Consider the following 18846-nt stretch of genomic DNA (forward strand, 5'->3'; position numbering starts at 1 on the left):
AATGCAAGTTTGGTATTTTTAAGTGGTTATTCCTGGTTTCAAGAACGAATGGATATCATCTGTCGGTCACTGTTTTCCCTGGACTGAGCAGACGACTGCGGTAGCCTCAGCGCATAAGTCGCCAAATGCCGTCTGCTCAACAGACGACACGAATCTATTCATATGCGATGGTGTAGATGGTTAACCGGAATGAAGCAGTAGCAATGCAATAAAGATTAACATGGACTCTATATATTTAAATACATTTAAGTACCCATACATGCAATTACTACTGACTTTTTTTATTTTGAAGCTATGACACCAAAATGTTAAGGGGAAGTCGCACTGCGCACTTCATTTCATAAGCGCTACCATGTATAGCCGAGGGAAAAGTTCTTGCTGTGACGCCATGTTTACGTTATTCTGACATTTATACTATATATAGTAACTAACTGTGTGTTTCTAGCGCATGGATTAAACTGACTGGCACCTGAATTAAAGTGATTGGCAATCGGATTAAATACGGTGGCACTTGGATTAAACTCAATGGCACGCGGCCTGAGTGAGTTGGCGCTTGGATTAAATATGTTGGCGCTTAGATTAAATGTTTGGCAGATGGATTAAATGGCTCGGCGCTCAGATTATTTGAATGGCGTGCAGATTATTTAGGCTGGCACTTGGATTAAAGTGAGCGGGAAAATCTTTAGTCTTGCTTTTGAACTATTATAGCTATGCTGATTTCGATTTGGTGGTGATTACTTTGCTGTGCAACTTCCTGCCTGAAGTTGTTTTCTGCATTACATGCTAATGCTTTTAAACTTTTGAGTGTTAAATTTTTGTTCTTGATGTGGCCCTATTGGGACAAGCTTTAATTGGATTTTAAAAATATTGGAAATCACCTTATTCAAAAGGAATGTAGCAGTTGTATTTATGTTATTAGAAAGGGACGAAAGTACTCTCTGTAGGTTAAAATTAAACCGTGCTGCAATGAACGATGCTTCGAAAAAGTAAATAAACTTTTCCGTAAGCTAGCCATAGAAATCAATCCATCAAAATTTTCATTGAAACACATTGGCAGCCTAAATAAGAAGTGTCCATAATGTATGCACAGTGTGTTCATGTCTTGCATGCTAGACTTTGGCAGTCGCTGATCTGGAAGAAACGCTGAAGAACAAAAGGATTTTTCTTGTAATATAGTAAATGCTCGCTAGTTTAAACTCGAGCGAAAATATAAAATTGTTCGAATTTGTGGGCGAGCACTAAAATGTACAAACATTGTGCCACACGGCCTCGGCAGAAGCCACCACTGAATTCGTTATCGCAAGCTAGGCACTACTACATGTCCGTGGCAGGTGATTTCTTTGATTAAATTCATGAAGCTTTTAACAGCAAACACAATTAATCAGTCAACGATACACCAGAAAAAAAGCTCTGGCATGCATTCACGTGAGTCCTGAGCCTTAGTGTTAAAATGTACGACGCTATTTATGCTCCAAAACATATTTGCTTTCATAGTAGATTTAATACTATCAAAATTAAAAGTAATCGGAATCTTTCTTACATGGTTCTCTGGACCAGAATAAGGTTAGCTCAACAACAATCAGTAATTTTCATTTGCTTGCATTTCTTTTGTTGGACCCTTGCCCACTAGCTCCAGTGCAGCACCAAGAATTTAATCTGCTGTGTTTTGGTTTGGCTTTACAACATATTGTGATCAGTTCAGGCCGACTTCTGCGTGGAGAGACAAAAAGCAGGAGCTCCCAGGGTCAATTAAACATCATAGATACCGACCTGTCCGAATTCTCGCGATTTTCCTCTCTACAGAAATACACAGGGTTGTAGTGGGACCAGGGCTTAAATTCGAATTAACTGTAAGTTTGAATTAACAAGCTCTTACTGTATCAACTAATTTCTCTTTCACATTACCAAAAATGCCACTCTTTCTGCAAAAAGACATTTGATAAGCTAGAAAATGCACTGAATGAAAATGTCGATGGTGACACCACCTTGAAATTTCCGCACCATTCATCATAATGACACATATTTTGATGGCACTCACTAGGGCCTAAGTAGTTCCTAATCTGTACGAATGACGTTCATTGTCTTTTGAGAGGGCCATAAACTTATTCTACCAAGTTTGCCCCGCCGCGGTGGTCTAGTGGCTAAGGTACTCGGCTGCTGACCCGCAGGGCGCGGGTTCGAATCCCGGCTGCGGCGGCTGCATTTCCGATGGAGGCGGAAATGTTGTAGGCCCGTGTGCTCAGATTTGGGTGCACGTTAAAGAACCCCAGGTGGTCTAAATTTCCGGAGTCCTCCACTACGGCGTCTCTCATAATCATATAGTGGTTTTGGGACGTTAAACCCCACATATCAATCAATCAATCAATTATATACCAAGTTGGAAGAAACTCTTGATCCTATAGTGCCAAGGTACGATTAATACCCTTTGAAATCTGTGATGTCACGCACAGAGATCTCCGTGCAAAAAAATGAAATATTGAGCTTGATTTTGTTCCTCCGTTAATTACCAAGGATGTCGAAATTAATGACATTAGAGTTCTCAAAATACAGTTTATCAACAGTTAAATCGACCTGTATTTCTGTATAGTGATCCTTTAAATAACACTACACCAGAGCAGGATTTGCCACCTTGGTGTAATAGCTGGCCGCAACCTTCCATGAATACAGCAATTAACCCTAGGCTCTCAGTCCCCAGCAGCTGCGAAGCAACTGTCGAAGGCGGCGGTCAGACCTGTGGAACAGCAGAGGATGCTAAGAATTTCTTGGTCCGGACAGGACGTTATTGGAATCTGAACTTGGCTACCTTCAACGCTAGAACCCTATCTAGTGAGGCTAGTCTAGCTGTACTATTCGAAGAATTAGAGGGCGTTAAATGGGATGTAAAATGAAGCTTAGCGGTGTTGGGAGGACACCCGAGGCTTATACAGTGTTAAAGAACTGACACGTCCTATGCTATCATGGATTAGTTGACATAAAAGAACTATATGTGGGGTTTCTCCTACACAAAACTATCGCTGGCGACATAGAGGAATACTATAGCATTAGTGAGAGGGAGGGAAGTGTCATAATTAGGTTAACAAAAGGTACAATATAAAGGTGGTACAGGCCTACGCACCTACATCGAGCCATGATGATCATTTGGTAGAATGCTTCTATGAAGACGTAGAGTCAGCCATTAATAGAGTAAAGACACAGTATACTATTCTAATGGACGACTTTAATGCCAAAGTAGGCAAGAAAGAGGCCAGAAACAATGCAGTGGTGGAATATGGTATTCGCTCTAGCAAGGCCAGAGGGGAATTATTAGTAGTTTCCAGAACGTAATAATTTACGATCTTGAATTCCTTTGTCAGAGAATGAGCTAACTGTGTGTGGACATGGTGAAGTCCTTATGGCGGAACTAAAACTAAAATAGACTTCATTCTGTGTGCACAACCAGGCATTGTACAGGATGTAGAAGTGGTTGGCAAGATAAGATGCAGTAACCATAAAATGGTAAGAGCTAGTAGTCGCCTAGATTAAAAAAAGCAAAGACAAAAACTGATAACCAAGAAGCCAATTAATGAACTGGCAGTGAGAGGGAAAGGACAGGAATTCAGTCTCGCTTCATAATGTATTCAAGGCACTAAACGAGATAACAGATGTTAGCATTAACACAATGAACAATAATCTTACTAGTATCATTAAAGAATGTGCAATGGAAGTAGGAGGGACAGTCATGAGACAGGACACTGGCAAACTATCTCAGGAGAAAAAAAAAATTTTATTAAGAGATGAAAAACCATGTGATTCGCTGATGACATTGCCTTGATGAGTAACTCAGGGGACGAATTACAGCTCACGATTACAGAAATGAACATGGAAAGCAGAAAAGTAGGTCTGAAAATGAATGTGCATGAAACTAAAGTAATGTGCCCAAGTCTCTACAGAAAACAGCACTTTGCGATAGGTGGAGAGACGCTGGAAGTTGTAAAAGAATATGTATACTTAGGACAGGTAGTAATCACAGAGCCGAACCATGAGAAACAACTGAAAGAATGAGGATGGGCTGGATCACATTGGCAAGCATTCTCAAATCATGAATGGTAATCTGCCACTAACCCTCAAAAGGAAGGTATGTAACAGCTGCATCTTGCCAGTACTTACCTGCGGAGAAGAAACCTGGAGGCTTACAAATAGGATTCAGCTTAAATTGTGGACAGCGCAGCGAGTGATAGAAAGGAAAATGATAGGTGTAACCTTAAGAGACAAGAAGAGAGCAGGGTGGGTGAGGGAACAAATCAGTGTTAAGGATTTCATAGTTGAAATTTTTTTTATTTATTTATTTTATTTACAGATACTGCAGGCCCTACCCGGGCCCATGCAGGAGTGGGATACAAACAATACATTCAAGCAATAACTAGTAATACACTGGAGTACAGGGCATAAATGAAAAAATACATAACTATCAAGTACAGAAAAGTCAAATATATTTTCTCGCTGTTCAACAGAACTGCGCTCAACTAAGAATATTTTCAACATTTGTAGCCGGATGATTTGCACTCAAATGACACTATTTTCTGCATACATCACTTATATGGTGAAATTAATCTTTTCTATCTGTTGAGTGAATGAAGCCGTCGAGGCAGCATTCACTACTTCCGCAGGTAATGCGTTCCAATGAAAAATTGCGCGAGGAAAGAGAGCGAACTTGTGGGCATTAATGTGGCTAGGTGGCTGCCTAAACGTTTTGTTGTGATTTGTCCTAGCTGAAAGTTTAGAAGGCTGCTGAAGGTATCGTTCCCGTGATAATTTAAAGTCCCCGTGATCAAGTTGGTAGACGAATTTTAATCTGGATATTATCCTGCGCTGTTCTAGTATTTGTAGGCTTGCCCTATTACGTAGATTAGTTACACTATGTTGTCGGGAGTAAGCGGAATATATAAAGCGCAGAGCTAAATTTTGGACCCTTTCTATTTTCTTAATCAAATATTGTTGCCAAGGGCTCCAAATAATGTCAGATTTATGTACCGGAATTATTTTTGCCGAGCGCCAGTCATCAGGAATAACTGCAGCGTCTAACGATGCAGTGTAAATGCGATGTAAATATCTTGCCACCCAAACAGCATATCTACTCAAAAAAGTATTAGATAGTCCGTCCGGACCAGGTGATTTCTTTACATCTAGTTTGTGTAAAAGGCAAAGGACTCCATCCTCAGTGATTTCAACTTCTGGCATGAGGCTATCAGAGTCATATGACCGCAACTGAGCATGCGTGGCTGTCCGTGTAAAAACGGACTGGAAAAAGACATTAAATTTGTTGGCAATGGTAGTCGCGTCAACAATACTTTCTCCCTCGAGACCCTGATCACTGAAATGCCTCGTTTATCTTTTGACAGATAGCGCCAGAATTTTTGGGGTTCATTCTTCATGAATGACGGTAGAGTATCTGAAAAAAATCTTTCCTTTGCCGATCGCGTTAGTTCTCGCAGCTTAGAAGTAAGGCTTGAAAAATCACTCGTGTTCTGACGCTTAATTTTGCGTTTCAAATGAATCATTTCTCTCGTGAACCACGGATATTCCCTATTAACTCGTTTCTTTTTTAGCGGCACATATCTTTGCTCGCAAAAGAGAACAATTTCTCTGAAATTTGACCACATTTCATTGACATTATTAACTTGGCTAAAACAATCAAAACGCGATTCCAAATATTCTAAAATAGCGTTATCATCCGCATGAGTGTAATCTCTCACGAAAGTATCCGACGGTCTAGTAAATGAACGTGTTCCCGAAACAGGACATGACACAGCAAGCAACTTGTGATCAGATATTCCTTCTTCTACATTGGCTGAACAACCTTGGAACGAGCTGCTAACCAGTGCCAAATCAAGGAGGGATGATGATGAACTGTCAACCCTAGTAGCCTCAGAAACTAGTTGTTGTAAGCAGAAGTTGAATGCGGTCGTAATCAGTATATCTGCACTTCGAGATTCTTTGCCATCATAAGAAAAATCAGCCCAGTTTATACCCGGTAGGTTGAAATCTCCTGTTATTATAATCCGGGATCGAGAATTTGTATTATCTGCAAGGTAGTCTTGAATGGCTTCTAAGTATTCGGGCGAAGAACTCGGTGGTCGATACACGCCCCCTAAAAGTATTCTTTTACCAAGAAATTTAATTCTGCACCACACGCTTTCGTGGTTGTTGATGCCATCCAAAACAGTAAATGCGACGTTATTTTTAATAGCGATTGCTACTCCTCCCCCGCGTGACTCCCTATCTTTACGAATAAGCTTGTAAGAAGACGGTATGACTTCCGACTCTTGCACATCTGCATGTAGCCATGTCTCAGTGATTACTAAGACGTGTGGCTGGTAACAGGAGATAACGTCTTCAAGGGAACTGGCTTTGTTAACAACACTACGTGCATTCAGTGAAACAACTCTGAGAACTTTGCTCACAGGCTGTCATTTTTTACTGCTGCTTCTCGTGTTCACTCGGGTTGTTGCAGAGTGACCAGAATTCCGCCGGGCCTGCGCATCACGTCGTGCAACTTCCAGCCGTTGGTTTGAAAGCTCGTCCCAGATATAAACTTTATCGTCTACTTTCAGTTTATCAAACAAGAGTGAAACCTTTGCTCCATTGGTTTTTTCCACTGCTGCCGAATGCCACAACCTGCGGCGTAAGTCGCGAACTCTCTTGGAAAAATCTTCAGATATGGAAATCTGTGTTCAGCTTGAAACAAACAGACATAATTGTAGTTTTCTCAGAGTAATCAAATAGCCGTAACATAATAGGTCAGTGTTTCCCAGCACGTTTAAAACCTACTCTGTGGATGCGCTCTATCGAATTCACTTCGACGTCGAGTAAGTCCTTAAATACTTGTTGTTGAACCCTGTCTTGCAGAGATTTGTTATCTTCTTTTGATTCTTCACTTAAACCATAAATCATCAAGTTGTTTCTTCGACTTCGGTTTTCAAGGTCATCAACTTTAATCGTAAGCTCGTTCACTAGTTCCCTCGTCCCCTTGCACGCTGCTTCGTGCTCAACCAGCTTTTCCTCGCATTTTTGTAGCCGTCCAAGCTCTTTTTCAATCAACGCTATCCTTTCTTGAACCCCACCTATAGTTTTTTCCACTTGTTTCAGGTTGGCAGAAAGCATGGTGAGCGTCTTATTGGTTTTCGTTTGCTCTTTTAAGATTTTTCTAAGAAGCTGACTGTTTACAGTAGCCTCGGATTCTGATTCCGAAGACGGACCTGGGTTCAGCTCCACGTCTCCCGATGCTAACAAGAGCAATCTAATGACAATCAAACAGTCACACAGCGAAACAAACAAACATTGTGGGCTTGGCAGCACTATCAAAGTAAGAGAATCGTCACGAATAGACTGATCGACAGGATATTTGTCACCAACCTGGACGAAAAAGCAGAAATGCATGAGCGTCCGTCCGAAGAAGGTGCTGCCAAGCCCACTGAAAGGCCGCTGAAGATGGACCTTGGTTTTATAGCCTAGCTGGTCAGTGTCCGCTGACGTCCCACTGCAAACGTCATGGCGTCGACACAACACCTGAGGCGTAGCTTCCCATGATGATGTTCCATCGAGGCCTTGTCCCTGAAATCAAGAAGAAATGGACATGGGCTAGGCACGTAGCACGTAGGCAGGATAAGCCTTGGTCATTAAGGGTAACTGACTGGATTCCCAGAGAAGGCAAACGCACGAAAGGGAGACAGAAAGCTAGGTGGGCTGATGAGATTAAAAAGTTCGCAGGTATAACGTGGCAGTGGAAAGCATAAGACCAGTTGATTGGCGGATTATGGCAGAAGCCTTTGCCTTGAAGTGGGCGTGACAGTACAAGACCGCTCTACATTGTCATAAGCTGCATACCAAAATTAGAAACAGCGAGAGCCATAGAGCAACAAAATTTATCAGCACCATAATCGCACATATAGATAAAGACGTTGAAGTTAGCTTACAGGTTTCACCATCCTTATGGTTCTGTCAGGTGCCAACCTCACTCTATCTTGTAGCCGATGTACTTCCTTGTGCAAGATCTAAATGATGCTTCTGCTGAGCGATGCGTTTTCGGTCTTTAGGGGTACCTGGCATGAATCGGAAAGGTTTCTTTTTTTTTTTCTTGTAATCTTTCTAGGATGCACTTGCTTAAACGTTTTGCTAGTTCTCTATAATTAATTATTTTTCGTTCAAAAAGTAAAATTTTTGTTCATGCTTTTTGGTTAAAGGGCCCGTAAACCACCCAGAGGTCGAAATTCAGTTGTGGTGGGGAAATTGTGCACAAGTGTTTTGACGAACACAGAGCCGTGAGAATTTTTCGAAACGGGGCAGTAATAGCGGAGTTAGACGTGTTAGATTATCTAAACCGTGACGACCACACCTTTCGCTCTCTCCTGCGCTTCCCTCTACTGGTATCTTCTCCCACGCCGCTTTGCCCACTCGCCGAGCGCCCCTCCCAATCTCGCATGCATACGTCATCACTGATGCACTGCTTGAAACACCATCTACTTCCGGTTGCTGGGACTCCGCCTGTCGACTCCGTCAGTTAGGTGCTTGTTGGTGAACCAAGGCTGCCGTAATCATGTCGTAATGGAACCTGCGTTGCGCGTTCGCCTTCAAAGAATCGCCAACGCGATGGACCCATGCGGGGACACGCTGTGCACCGCTCGTGTTACACCCACGTGGGCAACACGACGAACAACAACAAGCAGTGCGAGCAGGTGCTTCCAGACTGACCGGCAGTCGTAGGCTCTTACTCGACCAGTCACAACATAATTGGCATATTTGGCTCGGCGCGTTCGAGATGTGGCACGGCACGTTACGCGGAGGCCCGAAAGGGCCGGAAAAGAGGAGGGATTGTTTCTTGGAATTTGTGGTGCACCAGCGGCTCATAGCGCTGCCACGTGCAAAATCGTTCATCGCAACGGCAATCTGCACACAATGCTCTCGTTTACGTGAAATGCTTGAAAAAATATTGGAGGTGGTTTACAGGCCCTTTAAAGGCTCCTGCATGTACTTAACCATTTTTCTTGTTTTCTTATTTTACAGCTTACACAAGGTACCCAACAAAAGGATCCTTGAGGTGCCCTTTCAGTGTATTGAATTTTTACTGCTTGGAGTGGGACCTCTCCGTCTGACAATTGACCCAGCAACCATCACTGCAATCTAGTAAGCACAGTTCTATTGTGTTGTAGGCACAATGGAACATCAATTGTACGTCCTAAGGTATGGTATTGCGACGACCTGCATCTTGCACTGGATTGGTTTGGTCCCTGGAAATGTATTAACACCTCCGGTTATACGGCACAAGTTTACGACGACCCCGCAATATACAACTGTCTGATGCCGTCTGAAAAAAGAAAATATACAAACATCTTTTTTACTGAAATCTAATGCTGATAGAAGTGTTTGCAGGTGCAAAATAAAAACTTGCTTACCCTTAGTTTTATGACTAGAAGAATATAGACAGGTACAGTCTGTTTCTCAGAATGGAAAATTTATTTTCTTGGCAGTTTATGTGACTCTGTAATAATTATTTTCTGGCTCTATAAGATCGCTTCTCCATACGCCATGATCATGTCTGTGTTCAGGGCTGTTACCTAGACAAGTATTACACGGAGTAGCTTGGCTCGTTGGAAAGCTCGTCGTTGAGATGGATGGATGGAACCAACTTTATTGTTGTCTTCAAGATAACATATTTTCTCGTTTTTGGCCTATGGAAACTTTTCCTGGCCGACATAATGCTGAAGATCTCCCTTTGTTTGCTATACTACTTGGTCACAGGCCTTGAGCATGCAAAACACGCCTTGAGCATGTTTTGATTGGAAAACATTATCGTCAAAGCTTTCGAATTAAGTTTTCGAAGTAGGTGATGCAGGCAAGAACTCCATCAGCAGTAAAAGTGCACAAATCGTTGAGCAACCAACAGTCCAAAGTTCGCATACATCGACTCCGCCAGGCTGTCCTTTATTATTTCTTTATGTCCCCAGAAAGTGTGGGTAAATCACGACGTACCGACATTGCAAGAAGCATGCGACACGCTGCTTGCGTGTCACTGCTGTGCTGCAGTGAAGCACATCTTGTTTTCCACACACACGTTTCAGCTGACCACGAGACGATGTTTTTTTGGTGCTGGAAGTAACGAGGCTAAGATGCTTCAGCTGCCATACATAAGTATTGCTACAGTGCATTGCCTTGTGGCTCATAATGACCATCATACCTGTAGATTTGTGGCGAAATCAAGAATCTGGAATTATTATATGGACCCAAAGTGTTCGTATTAAACAGACTGTTCTGACCGCCACTTCAAATTTTCAAGTTAGACTTGTATTGCAAAATATGGGATTGCAAAAATATTACAATATAAGTAAAAATTTTGATATAACAGAGTTCGAATATATGAGGTTTTACTGTATGATGGTTTTGAGTGGTCTCCTCAGTCATATAATGGGGTTTCATCTGTAGTAGTATGGGGTATAGCTGAAATGAGGTTTTATCATACAAGTAGTATCAGGGTGCTAGCATCTGTGCTCAATTGAAATTAGCAATTATTTTGTCACAAGTATTATTTTCTTGGTTTGGAACATCGATTGGTACCCACTTATGATACATTTGATGAATACCAAGTATGAACATTAAGTAGGCTAGTAAATAATGTTTATATGCAGCTGCCTCCACTTTTCTAGGGGCAGTATGTTATAAAAGGGGGGTTTGATTACAACTACTCACTATGGGGTTCTATATGACCGTATTTACTTGCGTAATGAACCCACCCCGCAGTGTAAGAATAAGTTAGATGCTGACACTTGCCACTCCACACAAGGAGAGCGCGTGGGCAGATTGTGTTCGCCAATGACTTTAAGCTATGAGTAGTTGCCGTCGTGCGAGTTAACATAGCGCTACTGTATGGGGTGCCAGACATTTGCGCAGCACTCATTCTAGAATTCGCGCACCAAAGAACGTCGCCCTGAAAGGTTTGAGTGCATGGGATTTTGTGATTTAGAAACGCATGCCCTGTGTATGTGGGCTCTGCCAGTGCATAGTGCCAGCGCATAGAGACGGTTTTTCCACAGTATGGTGATAATGAATCAGCAGGCATGCATGCAAAAGGTAGCACAGTGATCCCACTTTTGTGCCAAAGTGCACCAAATGAGATATACTGTGCCATCTTAATATATCAATGGAAAAAGCTGCCAAACTTTGTCAAAGTTGTATTTGGGCTGGTTTATCACGGGCAATAGCCACGCCGGCGCGTCAATACATGTGCATCTTCTTCTCGGGCCACCAAAGTTACAATCACGTAACTATTTTATTACCCTGAATAAAGAGCGTTTGTGCGTGCATCCTAACATCTATGTTATGTTTGGTGCCGGCGCAACTCGGTTGTGCAAGTTCGCTTAATGACGAAATGCGCTCTCAGCAGGAACTCCTTAGGATAGTGTGAAACTGTGGTGACGATTCATCGGCGGGCGTTGTTCATTCTAGAAATGCTGCTAATATCTCGCTTGAAGAGTTGCACGGCATGTAAGAAAGCAATTTTCACTAATAGCTGCACGCATGCTATCAGAATGTCTGTCACCTCTATGTCTGGCGTGGCGATCTAATTTTTCATGTTTCGCATTCGCCGAAGGACTCGTAAATGGTGGGAATGCACTGACACTTTTCCTTAATATTTTTTATATGTAGAATATCTTACAGAAAAGCTGTTTCTAATTCCTTCCACCAGCACGTACATCCGCGTTTATAATCGCTGTGGCGGTAAAGCCCCTAACATACCCTGCCCTTTTGAACTCGAGCTTGCTAGGGTCGGAATTGAAAACTTTCGCATGCTTTCTTTTAAATATCATCTCATTTATAAAAGCATGCCTTCTGGTCTGAGCAGCCACAATTCACTTTCAATACGCGTAGCTATAGCGAGGCCATCGCTGGGGGCTGTAGTGTCTGAAGGCCTGTGGAGTGACTACGTCTTATTACACGTCCGCCTCTCGCTTTCTAGGGTCAGTAGCTGACTGTTATAAAAAAAAAAAAATTAAACATCACGGCATCGCATTTATTGCTTCGTTTTCAAGGGGTGGGTGGAGGGGAGGCTGCTGCGTCGATTGAAGTAGCTGGTGCGCGCTATCTCGAGGCATAATGCGATTGCTCGTGAACTTTCTGTACTACTAACCTCTGCTTCGCTTTTAGGTAACTGACAACACGAAAGCTTCGGCAACTCGACTGATCATTGTTCCTTTAGCCAGCGGTGTTTTGAGTTATGCTATATCAGCAATATTGGATCTAAAAGATACAATTTGTTAGTTTCACTTACGCTCTTAGCAACGAATGCGATTCCAATAAATTTATTCTTATATAAAATAATAAGGCTTGACGTCATCCGTTCAAAGCGCTAGCGGCAGGGTTGCAATTTCCAAGGTCCGCGCACTCGTAAAACTTGCTGCACGTGCGGTGTTTGATATGCGCGACTTGGGTGATTAGAGACCCTCGAAACATCTCTTGCACGCCGATGCACGTACAGATAGAATCAGACTTGTCTAGAGCGCCCCAGCCGGCTGCTCGAACTGGCGTTTTCTTCTGAAACATCTAAAGAGAGACGTCGTAATGCTTTCAAGCATGGTTGTACTGCGTGTTAGACCCTTGTGCTGTAATGTAAAAATGAATGGTAGCTTCTGGCTAACGTGAGATAGAAGCCGGGGCCAACAACAGTGTCGACGAGCACGCGCTACGCTGCTCTAGACCAGTGTGATTTTATCTGTACAGCACGAACGGCACGTACGAATGGACCTCCAAAACAGCGCGACGATGGTGTGGCGACCTTGTGATCAAGGCTCAGTGTCTATCTGGAAAGTGAAGCACTTTGCGCACAGTCTGTTTGCATTGAGAGTTTTTGTTCTTGTGTGGAAAAAAGACACTTGTTTTTTTCCACACAATTTCCCAGTGGAATCAGCTTCCACAGTAGATTGCTGACTGTCGCTCTGAAACATTGTTCAGAGAAATACTGTGACACTCATTGCTACTTTATTTCTGTTTTTGTGTTAATCTTGTTTTTATGGTTATCCTTTTTTGTAAGAATATGTTACCTTGTGCATACCTGCCAACTTTTCAGATTTTTTCGTACAATGTACGAATTTTGATCGCGCTTACGATTTTATGAATCTTGCCTGAAATTTTATGAAAAATATTTTATTTTCATTTTTAAAAAATGAAGTTAGTAAACTACCGTGGGCTCTGCGATTGGCTACGCTGCATTGCTGTAGCGGCTCGCGGAGACCACAAAAATGGTGTTGTGCTATATTCCGCCACCAGGAGAGACCTAGTATTGGTCTTATCATCATCACATACGATTGTCCAGGAGACTTCCGGATTGCTGCCGTTTCTCCTGTTTGTAGAGTCACCATGAAAATGTCCCAAAAATCTAAATGTGTGTGCGAAATCTGGCCGCTCTGAAAAAAATGCAGGCCAGTCCATTTCAGGCCTTTTGCGAGCCCCCCGCATTATAAACGAATTTGAGAGGCGTTCATTTAAACTGACAGTAGAGTCTCAGTGATGTGAAACCACGACGTATTTGAATTAGTCAAATTTCCCAGCCAAATTCACATGTCCATTGGGCCAAAATTCGAATGTTCCGAAGACTTTTTGTAATTGCGGCGTGCGATATGAACCCATATACGTACCCATACCGTCAAACAAAGGCCGATCGAGAGCAGCGTGCTCGAAACTTTGGAACTACGTGTGCCACTAGCACACGCACCGACTTCTACAGTGCGTGTGGTTGTCGTTGCCACAACCGCTGTGGACGAAACCGTGGTCGTTCGACGACACAATCATGTGTGGTGACGACGTTAATGACTGAAATCTTAAAGTGTGCGCGCGGCCAACGTTCAACCACTCAAAGCAACAGTGCTTTCCACAAACTCGGTGGATAAAACCGGGGCAGTTGCGACCATAGATAGAATGAAACAACTTAGTTTTGAAGGCGCGTGGATTGAAAACAAAAATATCATTTGCTGCAAACTGCTGTGCACAAAACCGCGGTTGTGGCGATGCGATAGCGATCTACGAGCTCTGAGGGCACGTGGCTGATACAGTGGTAAGATTAAAAACGGTAAATACATAAAAAAGCTAGAAGCGTTTTGCCATTCCTGTCCAAGGAATCTAGTAGCGAGCAAAGCCAAAGCTTTGACCCACGCTTTCGCAGCAGCCAGCTGCGCCGTCCCGTCCGTTCATGTGTGAAGATGTGAAGACATATGCGAGTAGTTTCGGCGGAAGTGATTTTATTTATTTATTTATCAGATACTGCCGGCTGCCTTTTGGGAGCCATGGCAGGAGTGGGTACATCACATTACAATGTTACACATTGCATCGTTTCAGTCGACAAACGAAATAAAAAAAGAAAGAAAAACAACAAATGCACATGTGTCTAATGATAACAACACATGCGGCCGAATGTGAACTCAAGACGCAAAAATAAAAAACAACCCCAACAGCGTTTGCAATAATACACTGAGGTAGGACACAGGAGCAATAACACATACAGGATCGAGGGATTGAACACCCGAAAGACGCATACAACATTTTGGAACTTGAGTGAAACGGCCAACGAAACAAATAAGCATGTGAACCGAAGGACAGCTTACGTCAACAGAAGAATACCGCGAAATAAATGATTACCTGCATACATTTCAAGCTGTAAAAGAGAAAGAATGACAAGAACTGCGCATAACATCACAGATGATCTTGCACAGCATTTGTGAACGTATGAACTGATGATAGGCCGACTATGTCACATGGAAGCTTGTTCCATTCTGCTATCGTTCGAGGAAAAAACGAAAATTGATACACCTTCGTTTTAACTCGTGGCCTTACAATCGTCTTACTGTGCTTCCATGTTGTTGGCCTTGCGCTGTTATATTGCATGTAATCAGTGAAGCCCATTCTAATGTTACCGTTTACAATATTGTAAAGCATTTGCAGTCGATGCAGTTTCCTGCGTGATTCTAGCTTTGGAAGTTCATTTAAATGTCTAAGGTTAGTAATGGACACGTGCCTGCCGTAAGAGTTGAAGATGAATCTTAGCGCTTTTTTTTGAACGCGTTCAATGCAATCGATGTCACATTTGGTGTGCGGGTCCCAAACTACGTCCGCATATTCTAATAGTGGCCTAACTAATGTCGTGTAGGCCACAAGCTTAGTTTTAGGAGTGCAATGCATCATGCGATTTCTTAGCATGTAAAGTTTTCTCAAAGCCTTGGAAACAAAGAATTGCACATGACCACTCCAGCTTAGCGTAGAACTGATATGCAAACCCAAGTATTTAAATTGGTCTACTGAAGCTAATGGACCATTATTGATGCTATAGGTGCAAACCAGCGGCTCCGTCTTGCGTGTAACACTCATCTGAACACACTTGGAAACGTTTAGGCGCATCTGCCATGTTGAGCACCAGTTGCTAACAGCTGCTAAGAAGTTGTTTAGTATTTGTTGATATTTCACTGACTGAATGTGCATGTATGCAGTCGTCTGCAAATAAACGGCAACATACTGGTGACGTAATCTGTAAATCATTAATATAGATTAAAAAAAGTAACGGGCCGAGCACCGAATCCTGAGGAACGCCTGAAAGAACAGATGCGAATTCTGAGTCCGAATTGCCTATGTGAACAAACTGCCTACGCTGTGTAAGATACGAGTCGAGCCACTGTACTATCCGAGGATTGTCAAAAAGGCATCGGATCTTTAACATTGATTGTCGGTGTGACACAAAGTCGAAGGCTTTTTCAAAATCAAGAAAAACCATGCCAATCTGTCCGCCCTTGTCAAGCATTACCATTAGATCATTTACAGTGTGAATAAGTTGCGTCGTAGTGGACAAACCGCGCCGAAAACCATGCCGACTACTTAAAAAATAATTGTTGTCCTCTAAGAAAGAACAGATATGCTTAAATATGAAATGTTCCAAAACCTTGCTACAAGTGCACAGTAGCGAAACTGGTCTGTAGTTGATTACTTTAAGTTTGTCACCAGTCTTTTGAATAGGCACCACCTTTCCAGTTTTCCATTCTGAAGGTATTTCCACTGTCCGTATACTTTCTTTAAAGATTATGTTCAGATACTTCGCGCACCATTCATCTGTGCAGGAACACATTTGGTATGCCATCCGGGCCGATAGATTTTTTAGTGTCTAATTCGAGTAGCGCCGAAGAAATGCCGCTTTCGTTGATTTCTATATTCGGGATAGCATAACTAGTTTTCGGATATGACGAGTGCTGAACGGTGGCGCGTGAAAACACAGACGAAAAGTAGTCATTAAATGTATTTGCTATACAGTTACTGTCATCGGTGATAGTGTCAAGTTTCATTTTGCTAATAGCCTCATTCTTATTCGTTAGGTGCAACCAGAACTTTCTTAACTCATTTGCCAAAAATTTATGCATTTTGACGTTGAAGAAATGGAACTTTGATAGCTTTATCTTTGTGCGCAATTAATCTCGGACTAACTGTAGGGACACCGCCCCTCTGTTCCCAGCTGAGCGATGTCATCGCTTGACACGGCGTTTCAACTGTAATATTTCGCGAGTGACCCAGGGATTCCGTCGGCTACGCTTTTTTTTTGTCTAGTAGGGACATAATTTCTAATGCATTTATTAACAACAGCCTTGAAACGAATCCACAAATCTTGGACAGTAGAATTTCCAGTAACATAAATATGCTGAAAAATATCAAAATCTTCTTCCAGAAGGTCCAGTACACTCTCATTTTGAGCGCAGTTAAAATCGGGGAATTTTTTAGTGATGTTTTCGCCCTTTATCCTCGAGACTCGCATACGACCAGCAAAAAGGACGATGTCGTGATCGGATAGCCCAGGCAAATACGACATGTCATAGCCTACAGCACTAATATTTTCCGAAACGGAAAAAAGATCAAGAACTGTGCTAGAAGTAGCTGATACACGCGTAGGCTGATCCACAAGCTGCTTCAGACGAAACAGCAATATCAACCATCAACTCGGAATGCTGACATGATGACGGAACACACAGTAGGTCCCAGTTAATTTTTGGAAGGTTGAGATCACCGCACAAGATGACATTAGCATTGCTTTTACAGTGCTCGTACATGAAATCATGCAGTTTTTGTAGAATTGAAAGATCTGCATTCGGCGGTCTGTAAATTGCACCAATGAAAACGCTGTATTGGCACAGGCGAACACGAATCCATAACATTTCTACGTTAGTATTGTGAGATATCACTGTGTACTCAATGTTTTTCTTCAGCACAACTGCGACGCCACCACCCCTTGCCCCCCGGTCGTGGTGAATAATGAAGCCACGTCTCAGTTATTACCGTCATGTCTGGGTTATACACTAGAAGAAGGCCCTCCGAATGAGCAGATTTAGGTAAAATGCTTCTTGCATTAATATTCATAATGGAAAACGTATTCTGGGTGGCGCATGGTGGCAGTGGCGTTGTGTCGTTTTTTTGAGATGCCCGATCATTACGCAGGGAAGAATCGTGTCATTCCGAGTGTAATGGAACCATCATGTTGCTTCCTTCATCCCATCTGAACAGTTTTGCGTTGATTTTTACTTTATCAAACAAAAGAGCAACCTTTTCAGCTCTCTCTCCATTTTCCTTCGTAACTCCCCATAGTTTTTTCCGGATTGCCTGAATACGAGGGGAAAAATCCTCGGAAATACTATAGTTGGTACCTTTACATTTCCTGCAATTTTTCAGTATTCTCCGCTTGTCTCTCCCGTCCACTAACTTGAAAATTACCGGACGGTCCTTGCTCGGATTCGGCTTCCCCAGTTGGTGGATACGTTCAATTTTAATGTCATGAACACTCAAGGTATCGCGAAGTATTTGTTGAGTAATTTCTTCCAGCGACTCGAGTTGTTCTCCCCGAGGCTCCGTAATACCATATATAATAAGGTTGTTCCTTCTACTTCTATTCTCTAAATCGTCTACCTTCAAAATTAGTTGATCAACCGTCTTCTACAGGTCGTCAACTTTAGATGTGTAATCGCACACAGTGGACGAAAGGCCGTCCAGTTTCGTTTCAATTGATGTCAGCTTTTGCATTGTTTCGTTCAACTTCAGGCTACTAGTACTGATGGTTGCTTTAATTTCCTTCATATCCTTCATTAACGACCTGAGCATTTCTTCCATGTTAGGACCCGGGTTTTCCTCTACGTCACCACAACAGGTCAACAAGTCAACGAAACAATGATATACGGCAAGCATATTTATATACGGCAGTGACCGTGGGCACGGTAGAAGCAAAAGACACACGTTATTGCTTTTGTAGCAGGAAACTGAACGGTTGTCACTCACCTGTACAAAGAACAAAAAGGGGTTTGATGAATGTGCATCCATCGTGCCTCCACTGTGCCCACTGGCCCAGTCAGCTACGGTGACTGTTCTTATACCAGATGCACACGATGACGTCTACGAGAGTGGTGCCAGTAGTATTCCGAACGGTGCAGTACAGATACGCATGTCCAGGTCAGCTGCGTTATCCCTCTGTGTATCGATGTGCCAGTCGAAGATGCGTTCCATCGCATCCGGCCCAGTGCGGTTGACACGTGTGTCGCCTGACGAGGGGATCAAGGTGATGGCAAGCGCGGTCTGTACAAAGAACAAAAAGGGGTTTGATGAATGTGCGTCCATCGTGCCTCCACCGTTCCCACTCTCTTCTTTAGCTAGTTATTTTGATGATGCGAAATTTCGACTGGGAGCATTTGCACTCCCCCTTATAGATTCTTACCTTGGGGGGAAACCCTACCCTCGCGTGTTCGGGCACTTAAAGCCGTTATGAGACTGCAGCGCCGATGTTTGGGCTTGCATTTGGGACACCCCCCA

The 18846-nt window shown here is 42.8% G+C and overlaps 1 protein-coding gene across 2 annotated transcripts in view; it reads left to right on the forward strand.

Moving 5' to 3' along the window:
* Positions 1 to 18846, forward strand: part of LOC119176121 (uncharacterized) — a 283463-nt gene that overhangs the window by 26415 nt on the left and 238202 nt on the right. For both annotated transcript variants that reach the window (XM_037427262.2, XM_075876986.1), the window contains exon 6: positions 9040 to 9159. In XM_037427262.2, coding sequence (XP_037283159.2) covers positions 9040 to 9159 — 120 coding nt within the window. The remainder of the gene's footprint in view (positions 1 to 9039; positions 9160 to 18846) is intronic.

The sequence above is a fragment of the Rhipicephalus microplus genome, chromosome X (assembly GCF_043290135.1).
Source record: "Rhipicephalus microplus isolate Deutch F79 chromosome X, USDA_Rmic, whole genome shotgun sequence".
In the NCBI taxonomy this organism is placed as follows: Eukaryota; Metazoa; Arthropoda; class Arachnida; order Ixodida; family Ixodidae; genus Rhipicephalus; species Rhipicephalus microplus.